The sequence below is a fragment of the Amphiprion ocellaris genome, chromosome 23 (assembly GCF_022539595.1).
Source record: "Amphiprion ocellaris isolate individual 3 ecotype Okinawa chromosome 23, ASM2253959v1, whole genome shotgun sequence".
Classification (NCBI taxonomy): domain Eukaryota; kingdom Metazoa; phylum Chordata; class Actinopteri; family Pomacentridae; genus Amphiprion; species Amphiprion ocellaris.
In genome coordinates, this window is record NC_072788.1 from 20,856,237 (window position 1) to 20,866,610 (window position 10,374).

Genomic DNA, 10,374 nt, shown 5'->3' on the forward strand with positions numbered 1-10,374 from the left:
ATGGCCAGATTTGTTTATTAGAAACGTAAAAATATATATATTGTAAAAGTGCATAAGTTTATTACACTTGATTCATTACTCCAGATTAATAGATGAATAATCTCCTCAGACAGGATTTCAGTATTTATGTGTTAGTGTCAATGGAAACCAATTATTGTTTCTTGTAAAATCACTCATTTCGAAATCCACATTTATAATATAATTTTCAATAAAATAGCGTACTATATAAAATTGTAATCATAATCTAATCTCAAGAATACATGAAAAATATTTTCCACCATATTATAAAAAGGTTCAAAATGATTCAGGAGTGATTATCATGTTTGGCAGTTAGATTATATTTGTGGCTTTGGTTGCTTGTTCTGGCTGTGAAACAGACAGTTGTGAGCAGTGTTTTTCACTTTATTTGTATTTCTTGCTATAGAATTTTTAGATGCACCAGAAAAGGATGTGGTATTTTAAGAAAAAAAAAATCAACATTAAAAAAAAGTCAGAAACAATAAACATTGAAATGGTATTCCTTCTCATCACGTTGTGACCTCTCAAATCAATTTTGTGCAAGAAACTGCAAATAAAGATAGTTTAAAGATTCAGAAAGATGTCTACTGTGTGACGTGACTCACTTCAGCAAAATAGGTAGGACAAGATTTTGTGTATTACATGTTTATTTTGTGAAAAAGCAAAGTGTAGTACAAAGTAACAGCCAGAAATACACATGCTCTAATTCAATAAGAAAAAATATTTAAAAAATAAGGTGATCAATTATATTAGGAAAAACTAATGGGTGAAACAATTGTATAAATTTCGATAAAAGATTTCTTACAGATATACTGGACATTATAGTAAATCTTTGAAGTTCCCTAAATTAATTTTGAAAATGATATGAATGAAATGGGCCTCAAATACGACAAAGGACTGTTTTCAATGGCAAGCAGGACATGAAACATGGATCTTCTGTGCCTTTAGTAAGTTTTATGCCTTGACCCTACACATCGAGATCATCATCTGGGTCCTCTTGGTCATAGTCGTCGTTGGCATCAGGTTCATACAGAATTCGTCCTGAACCTTGGCCCGAGTGGAGCAGAGCTGTTTTTCTGTAAGACAACAAAAGGACAGTATTTTGGCTTTTCTGTAGAAAATAACAAAAATATATGGAAGGTGATCACTGAAAAAAATATGGCTTGTAAAAAAGTTTCTGACTTCTCTTTGCTGAAGACAAAGGGCAGTGCAAGTTTCTCCTTGGCCTTGCGCTCTGTATCGGACAGTCGAAGGTTGAAGGTCAAGTGAGCTGTTGGGTCCATCTGTGAAAACATAAAGAGAACACTTTACAGTTCTACCATCTCTATCTTTCCTCTGTTGAAGCATGTATGGTGCTATGGCGAAATGTACGTGTTATATTGCACCTGCTGTTCCTCAGGGTCAGTCTGTTTGTGTTCAAGATGGCTAGGCTTGCTCTGTACAATGACTGTAAGATCGTCTTTGATGCTGAATATTTCCTCCTAAGGGCAAAAAACAAAGCTGTCAATAATTTATAACAGCGTAGGAACACAAAATAGCCATCCCAATGCGAACATTGCTTACGTATTGCATAACTTTCCCCGATTTTGAGCGCTTTGTTATTTTTGCCACTGCTTCATCTCCCTTCATTCCAGGTGCTACAGTGATGACTGAAGTAGCCAAGTGGCAGACACTTCCCACTGTACCCTTCTGATGCATATCTGCATGGAGCAGGCCAATAATAGCTCTCACAGCTCCCCCTAATGAAAAAACAGAAAACAATCCTTAAACAGAGGAAGTGCTGTGTGGTTTTCCCAGTCCACTTACCCTAAAATAAGTCAACCAAGAAAGTCTGTTTGATAATACATGGTGCACATAAAAAAGGAAGCTTAAATGTATATTTTGCTTTTTCATGAATAACAATAACAGACCCAAGGAATACACAAAAGTCATACTTTCCTTTTCTCTGTAAAACCACACAAAAACCTAAACATCACATTGCCACTAGAAGCTAATTTATCACCTCTTTTCAGCTGCTGTAGAGTTTTGCAGACAGCAGGCGGACTCTGGTGTCTCAATATCCATGACAGAGAGTCGATTACTAATGTAGCTGGTTTGGACTGTGATGTTTGTTTGACCAGATGTGTAAGTTCATCCAAACAGAACTGATGAACTGTGAAAGTCAAGTGGTCTGTCCAACCAAGGGGGTCTGAATAAGCATTGTGGAAGTGTAGCCTGACATAAAAGAAAAAGATGACAAATGGCCAGTTTGACTCCAGAATAAACAAAGTGAAATGCTGAGTATTTTTGTCTGAGCAAATAATCTATTTCTATTGATCGGTTCATTGTCTTAATCACCTCTGAGGGGCTGATGTGTTCAATCCTTCTCCCAGCTCTTCCTCGCTGACCTCAAAGCCAAGGACATGAATATTTTCTTCCCTATATTTATAACACAGATCAAGATACACTTTAATATTATTATTATTGTTTGCAGATACATAACTTGGACATATTATTAGGCAATAGTTCCTACATAACCAAACATTCACTATACTGATTTCTTTAAATACCTGTTCAAGGCAGCATTGATGAAGCTCTTCAGGAGGTGTCTACCGGTGCAACTAGAAGAATCTGTCGATTCAAGATTAAATGACACCACTTTACGTTATGATTTTCGAAAAACATAGGTCACGGTTCTGTTTTTGTTAGCAAATTGGAATTAAATTCTACAACCTTTAAATAATTTACCTTGTATTACGAGAAAACCTCCAGTATCAGTGCCTTGCAGTAGTTCAGACAACATGGTACTCTATGACTGGTCACGGTAGCTTCAGCTACTTAGCATACTTCTGCTTCACCGCCTATGAAAACACGGATACTATGAGAAAAACTGACTAACCTAACGACAGAAGAAGTACATATCTCAAACATAACAATGATGATTACCTAAAGTTGCTGCAAAACATGTTTCTCATTAAATAAAGCTTTCGCTGCCCGATACAAGTGCTGCAAGTTTCGCTAGGTAGCATGTTTGGGTTGCTTTGATTCAAAAACTTCATATCCCAGAGTTCCCGCTAACCTAATGTTGTTTAATGTAGGTAAACGTAGTCCAGTCCCATTTACGACTCTTGCCTGAGTCTGGTTGAATGGCTCCACAACAAACTACGTTACCCAGCATACACCACAGAAAACCCTTTGCTGGCATCCTCAAGAGGCTTCTGCCGCGCACGGACGGAGAGGACCGTGCGAAATAAAGCAAAACTCCAGTCGTTTTGTATGCCTACAGCGAAGACGCGAAGAAAACTTCATCTGGGAACTTCCTACCATGGATCAGCAATCATTACTAACGCTTATTTAAACAGAGTTTACAGTTCGGATGTATTTCGGTACTGATGGTTATATAAATGCACTGACGAAGAAACTGGAGCTTTAAGTGTAGCACGTTAAGCGACAGAGGAATTAGTAATTTGTGGGGCTAATAGTGTGGCGACAGCCCGGAGAAGGTTTGCTTCTGATACGTTAACCCTTGTTACGGACCCCCATCAAGGGAATACAACATCAACTTCGACCCACAGTGGAGTGTTTGGAAGTAGGGTCTTTTCGATATTCTTCGTCCTTGCCTTTCTGCTGCTAAAGTTGCCCGGCGGTGAGGTGCAGCCACGCCGGGGGAAGGCACGGAGCGACGGCCGCTACTCTCCGGCTAGCTCGGCTGCTGCTTCTGTTTCTAGCATCGAGGCCTTGTCGGTTAGGCGACAATGCTTGACATAATGTCTGAACACCAAGGTACGTTCAACCGTGATCGACGAACAGAAATTAAAGAAGCAGTTCTATTGTGATGTTAGACTGTTAATCATTGAAAAATGTCTTTTTGCGGGCATTGAGATAGCTAACCTAGTGTAAGGGCTAACGGTAGTGCAACGTTTGGTTGCGTATGCTGTATTAACATGGCTTACTCTAGACAGACTTGTCGCTGAACTGCAGTGAAAGTTGTATTAAAGTGAATATTAATTATCTACGGCTTCGTTACGAAAATTACGGCCAGCTAATCCAATGTTAACGTACTTATTGCACAGTTCAGTTAGCTTGTGAGATACCGCGCCGAACGACCTAGCTTGATAGCTAATAGCTGGATAGCAAACGTTGCTCAACCGCGTCATTGAAAACATTCCATAATAAGTCAGTTTTAGGTAAATTAGCTTACTTGTCATGCCCCCCAAACTTCATGTATTATTACTGGCTCAAACTTAAATGCTGTCAAACGACACACCTGATTTAATCGCTCCCCCTTACTATCATCAAGCTAACTTTGCTATTGAGCCTCCCACTTCCATTTCAAGAAAGCCAGTCCGATTAGCTAGCTGACGTTGGCTAAACGTTAGCACTTTCTTTAGAATCAAACATAACATTTCCCAATGTATAAATTTTCTTGCAAAGTCTGGCTACAGTTCAAGAAGTAACACTTGTCCAAACTATACAGTCGCCGTAAACTGCATAACGTGTTGTTAGCTTCCCCTCTACATGTCAGCTAACGTTAGCAGATAGCATTTTAGCAATACAAAATGACAAGATAATGCATCTGCATCCAACAAACTGATCCTAGTCATCTACCCGTTTACCAGCTTGTTTTAACCTTCAGTGTGAAATCAATGAACATTTATGCATGGCTGATCGCCTTATATCCACAATCTGCGTAAAGTTCGGTTGACACCGGTTGCGGTTGTTGGAGGACGTAGATAACTAGCATTAGCGTCCGACAACTGACTTGCTTATTTTATCGGTCATAAGTAAACGGAATTAGGTGTTTTAACGTTACTAAGCAAATGTGGCTCCTGAATAAGCCAAACATGCGCATCATTAACAATCCCGATCAAATTATTTAGCCGTGTTAGCAAGCTAATGGTAGCAGTAGCCCATTCAGCATACCACCGAGCAACCTTATGCTTTGCAGTTGGTGATGGCTTTGACTTAAAAAGGGATAAGTGAATGGGGACTGGTTGCTTGTGATTTACAGTTGTGCTTTTTCTCCACCAGATTCACTGTTGACGTGCAAAACGGAACCTCTGGTGAGTACTTTGTAATTTTACTCTGAATACTTCACTGAGTTGCTATCTGTTGTTGAGGCTTGTCAAGATTAGCTTCAGTTTTTTTTTTTAACAAAGGCATGTCCTTTCTGTAGCCCCCAGAGAGGAAAAAGAGGACTGTTGAGGACTTCAACAAGTTCTGCAGCTTTGTCCTGGCTTATGCTGGTTACATCCCCAGTCCAAAGGAGGTAATCTGCGTTGAATGTCACTGTTGATATTAGAACTGCTATTGCCATTATGGCCTGTCTTGCTCAAGTCGTGTTAATGGACTAAATTTGTCTCTTGTTATCTGATAGGAAAGTTCATGGTCCCCAACATCATCCAGCTCTGCACACAGTTCAGGGTTGTCGGCAGATGGGGGCAGCAGCTCCATTGGCAACACTTGGGCAGATGGAAGCTCCGACATCCACACCATCCATACATTCGTCCGTAAAGCTCGAGCAAATAAGGGTAAAAATATCCGTCGTATGCACTCTGATAGCACCCTGCTGGACAAGATGCGCCTGAAAGACTCCCTGTATGACAGCCAGAGCACCACAAAGGCTGAGCGCAAGAAGGACAAAAAACTGAAAAAGCTGTCGCTGGGTTCAGCCATGACAGCAGCAGACAGTGGCAGCAGTGAAGGGGAGAAAAGAGCCCGCATCAAACGCAGCAAAAACTCAAAACAGCCAAAACCTAAGAAGCTCAAGAGTTCGGCTGCTCAAAGCGAGACAGACTCTGAGGCACGGAACACGCACAGTGAGGTACGAGACGTCGGGGAGGATCTGACGGTGCATGGGGGCTCCACTTCGAGCATGCAGGGCTTGGGAAAGATGCAGCCAGAGGAATCGATCAGGGAAGCGGAAATGAGCTCCAGCGAGGGTGAGACCTGGATCGCAGATGAAGACATTATGGTCGAGTCAGGTATGATATACTGTTTTTATGTTTTAGTTTATTGTTTGTTTGCGCATTCAGTAAAGAAATGTTTAACACTTAAATGTCTTTTTTCTCAATGCTTAATATGTACTGGCCAACACCTACTTATCAGTTACAATGTCTTTTAACTCTGCTCTCTTTATCAACACAGGGGACGATTCATGGGACTTGATCACCTGTTACTGTGGGAAGCCATTCGCAGGCCGACCAATGATCGAGTGCAACCAGTGCGGCATATGGGTGCATTTGTCATGTGCAAAGATCAAGAAGTCGAATGTTCCCGACATCTTTTACTGCCACAAGTGCAGGGACATGCGACGGTCAGGACACAAAAAAGACACCTAGAGACAAGGGGAATGATGAGCACTCACCTTGTTTTTGCTGTCCTCTTGACACTTAACTTTCTTTGATGCCTACAGCCAAAACAGCCTAAATTATCACCTGGATGGCAACTGTATTGTCAGTTTGTAGGATTTCTTTTGACAATCACAACCATTCTATTTATCCATCATATATATATTTTTTAATTTCTTACTTTCCCCCCCTTTGTCAACTGTGAAGAAACGGACAGAAGGCAACAGTGACGGTTGAGAATCTTTTTTTTTGGTTACTAAACAATTGCTACATTAATTGGCTTTATTGTTATATACTGTGCTGGTGCATAACTTTTCACGCTTGGTCTCACATTCACAGAAAGTGCATTTATGACTTGTAAATTATTTCTTGACGATATAGACAAATCAGTGAAAGTTTCCTTTAGTCTCTGAAGGAGTACCATTCTCAGTTTGACAGTCATTTCTTTCTAACTTTAAATCAATGCAAGGTTCACATTGACAAAAGTAGAGCTTATATATTGTGTAGCTTAAATGTCACTCCTCTTATTCATTTAGAAGTATGTCATAATGCTAGATGGGCAGCTCATTTCTGTTTAGTGATTTTCTTTTTTTTTTCAGTGGTGATCACTGAACTTAAATAAGTAGAGCGCTCACTCCTTTGAAATAAGAGATTTTTTTGAATTTATAGACTCGGCTAAGATGTATTAGTTTGAATCTACAAAAAGTTGCACACAGACAATTTTTTTAACAGTACGTTTCTAAAAATATAAACCCCAGTAGAATATCCACTGCATACATGGGTGGAAAAGGGCAGTATAAGCTACAGCAGATGAAATCTCTACTAGGCTGTGTACATTCATGATTGAGCGCTTAATGTTTCTCACTGTCTGGTTTGTTAATCAATCATTGGTAGCTATTTACCATGAACAACATTTACATTAAAAGCTGTTAAATTTTGATGTTTTTGTTTTGTGTGTTTTTGGTTTTTTTTGTGTGTGTGTCATTGAGACATCCAACGCAAGGGGGTAATGTTGCTGTAAGGCGAATGGTTACAATGATTAACAATGTAAAAGTGGCTTTGAGGCCTGTTTATGAATGGTTGTAAAATATTTGTTTTTCTATTTCATATAATTGTTTTATTTCTTAGCTTTCTGAGAAGCGGGATTAGAGATGCGCCCCGCGTCAGAGAAAGGACATAAGATTGTCTCACATCGAGAACAAAGTTGTAGTGTACAGAAAAATGGTCGAGGCTGCATAGGTTGTGGCATTTGTTTATTTCGTTTTACCATGTGCTTTTTCTTTTGTCGGTGGGTGAGTCTTGGTAAGTCTCCAGTGGCAGTTGCGCTCTCTGTACGACTTCATTTCTGTGTACATATCCTGTTCTTTAACAACTGTACATATGTGAAAGTGAAGAGAGAGAATACCCAAGCAAATTCTATATTTTCTGCAGTCTGATATTGTTTTGTTTAATTGTAGCTTGAAAAATAAAAGTCTTTGGGAACAAAAAGGCTGTGTTTGGAATTATTTTTATTGTAACGTTAATAAAGACACGAGGCTGTTATTTACTACATTTTATTAGACTTAAGCACACAGCAAAGTGTTTGTCATGTTTGTCTTGGACCGCTAGAGGGAGATGTTTGACGAGCATCTCGCTTGTTAGTACAGCAGTGCAGCGAGTTAAATAGGAGTTCATGAATAAATACCAAGCTAAACAAAGTTCACACATGGAGTGACATAAAAATTGATGTTACAGTTTTCTGTTTAGTTCCTGTAATCTTCCCGGTAGATGTCTGGTTCATCCTGCAAAACAAACAAACATTCAGTTCTTCATTATGAATTTCTACAGTTAAATCATAAATATATTTTAATGACTAAAATGTTTCTTAAGACCTTAGAACATCTGGATAAGTCATGTGGCTTGTTATAAAAGTTGACAGGGATTGATATTGATAAGTAAAGATGCACCACACTTGTGCCTTTGTTTTGTTGCTCCAGGCCTATATGTATGTTTTATGTTGATTAAAGTGTTCTTCATTCAGTAAATATGAGATAAGACAGAATACAGCTTCTCTCAAGGGACATCTTTCTCTGGTTTCTTACCTTTCGATTTCGGAAACTGGACATTTGAAAGCCACCAATGGAGTCTAGAGGAGCGACTTTCCTCCTGTAGACACAGCAATGTGAGAAAGACAAGCTCAGTTCAACACATTTATTTACTGACTGATACAAATTAAAATACAATCATTACTCTGACAAGGAACACAGCGGAGTCATGTGATGATCGCCATTGGTTTGTCTTTTTAACTATGACTACAGCTGAACACTATCTATCTATCTATCTATCTATCTATCTATCTATCTATCTATCTATCTATCTATCTATCTATCTATCTATCTATCTATAAAAATCAATAAATAAAATAATAAATCATCATTCATCAGTAAACTACACTTCATTTCACATTACCCTTATCCATTAGCTATGTATCACCCTAAAGAATCATCAATCATCAGTGACTCTGGCTAGTCAGATTAATCATGAGAATCCAATCCAGTCTAAATGGATCCATTTAGAAATAGTGATATTTTGTTCTGGTGTATTGATAGTATATCAAACAGGAAAGTGATACAATATATTGCCATATTCATATTTTGTCTAACCCCTAATTACTTCTGGTGCCCTTAAAACTTTAACATTAAACTCATTTCACTCCAGTGAGCCACTATTTGCTGGGCGAAGGTGTAGTACTGAAACGCTGCACCAATACATTTGTGATTGGAAGTTAGACATTATGTTTTTGTAGCTGTTAGATGTGCTCTTCTCTCATTTACACACCTGCCTCATAAATAGATGTGCGAATAGTTCTCTTGAGTTTACTCCAGTGAGCTAAAAATGGCCAAAAGCATTAACAACCAGTTATGTTTATAGTTAAACTGTATCACTTACTTGTGCTTAACAGAATATTTATCTTTGCATGCATAATTGGTTGATTATTTTGTGGTGTATGGGAAGTATATGGGAAATCTAATGAATAATTATCACCATAATCATATTATTCAGGTCGTGTCTGACAAGTTATTTCAGTTTCTGAAGTTAGGAATTTGCTGTTTTTAAACTTTTTTCTCAATTTCCCCTAACGATATGCGCTAAGTTAACACAAGTTTAAAGCTATTTTACTTTTCCTCACCTCTTTTCGTTGGCTTTACGGTTGTACTGGTACTGGCTCTGGACCAAAAGGTGTTCTGTTCGGGGGAGGAAAGTCTCTGAACCAAAGGAGTGAGGGTCCACATTTCGGCCCAGTTTGTCTGCATCACCCACAGAGAGGTCGTCCACATCCGAGCTGTCAGACAGGTGAGAAAAGACCTCCTGGTCCAGCCATCCGACTTCCTGCAGACAGTAAGCATAGTAAGGGTTAAATAGATGGCACAGGATTAAATGTCTCACCAGCAGGTGACAGAAGTCATGTAAGTAAAGCTCACCCTTCTGTTTCTGAATTTGCCTGGTAAGACAGCAGCAGATATTTCCTCCAGCAACAAGTGAAGAGCCAGGAAAGGTAGCACACATCTGGAGCAACGCATCTGACCAGGGTGATATAGCCACAGTCAACCGTATGGCTCTGATTCACTTTGAGGACACAGTCACATGACAGCATGAATTTCAAAAGAGAACCACCTGCTTACCTTCAGTCCTTTGGTTGTGTTTGATTTCTGCCCTCAAAGATCTTGGCTGCAAATCCAAGCAAGTCTCATTGCTGTTGTCCAGTGCGGAGGGTATTTGTAGCCATGCATCTAGGGTGGGTTTATATTCTGCGACTATTATGGGGCTGTTTAGGCTAAGTGTGTGTGTGTGTGTGTGTGTGTGTGTGTGTGTGTGTGTGTGTGTGTGTGTGTGGGTGTGTGTGTGTGTGTGACTTTAGACATACCAATTACATCTGCCGCCTTGCTGCCCAGCATTGTCATCATTAGTCCAACCTGTAAAGCTACTCTTTCAGTGCGGACAAAGTGCCCTAACATACATACATGTACACATACACATTGTCTCACCA

General features: G+C 39.4%; 2 protein-coding genes across 3 annotated transcripts; one reads left to right on the top strand and one right to left on the bottom strand.

The window, feature by feature from the left end:
* Positions 1-647: 647 nt before the first annotated feature.
* On the bottom strand, positions 648-3,092 carry elp5 (elongator acetyltransferase complex subunit 5). Of its 2 annotated transcripts, XM_023283350.3 has the most exons (9): positions 2,944-3,092; positions 2,746-2,858; positions 2,568-2,628; positions 2,356-2,436; positions 2,021-2,232; positions 1,582-1,757; positions 1,404-1,499; positions 1,201-1,301; positions 648-1,094 (listed from the first exon to the last, which is right to left on the bottom strand). In XM_023283350.3, the coding sequence occupies exons 2-9, from the start codon at positions 2,798-2,800 to the stop codon at positions 986-988; spliced, it is 891 nt and encodes a 296-aa protein (XP_023139118.1). In that variant the 5' UTR covers positions 2,801-2,858; positions 2,944-3,092; the 3' UTR covers positions 648-985. The 2 variants fall into 2 exon arrangements, with proteins under 2 accessions (XP_023139118.1, XP_054863680.1); XM_055007705.1 differs by having other exon boundaries at positions 2,746-3,049.
* A 124-nt stretch (positions 3,093-3,216) lies between these two features.
* phf23b (PHD finger protein 23b) lies at positions 3,217-7,287 on the top strand. The gene is made up of 5 exons (XM_023283349.3): positions 3,217-3,780; positions 5,029-5,060; positions 5,174-5,266; positions 5,375-5,981; positions 6,145-7,287. Exons 1-5 carry the CDS (start codon positions 3,753-3,755, stop codon positions 6,336-6,338), a joined length of 954 nt encoding a protein of 317 aa, XP_023139117.1. The 5' UTR covers positions 3,217-3,752; the 3' UTR covers positions 6,339-7,287.
* The last annotated feature ends 3,087 nt before the right edge of the window (positions 7,288-10,374 follow it).

Bases quoted from the DNA above. Each gene is read 5' to 3' on its own strand.
- elp5 (XM_023283350.3), bottom strand. From the start codon at position 2,800: ATGTTGTCTGAACTACTGCAAGGCACTGATACTGGAGGTTTTCTCGTA. The intron at 2,629-2,745 runs GTAAATTATTTA...TTGAATCGACAG, and splicing joins AGGTTTTCTCGTAATACAAG to ATTCTTCTAGTTGCACCGGT. The intron at 1,095-1,200 runs GTCAGAAACTTT...GTTGTCTTACAG, and splicing joins TTTGTCTTCAGCAAAGAGAA to AAAAACAGCTCTGCTCCACT.
- phf23b (XM_023283349.3), top strand. From the start codon at position 3,753: ATGCTTGACATAATGTCTGAACACCAAG. The intron at 5,061-5,173 runs GTGAGTACTTTG...TCCTTTCTGTAG, and splicing joins CGTGCAAAACGGAACCTCTG to CCCCCAGAGAGGAAAAAGAG. The intron at 5,267-5,374 runs GTAATCTGCGTT...GTTATCTGATAG, and splicing joins ACATCCCCAGTCCAAAGGAG to GAAAGTTCATGGTCCCCAAC.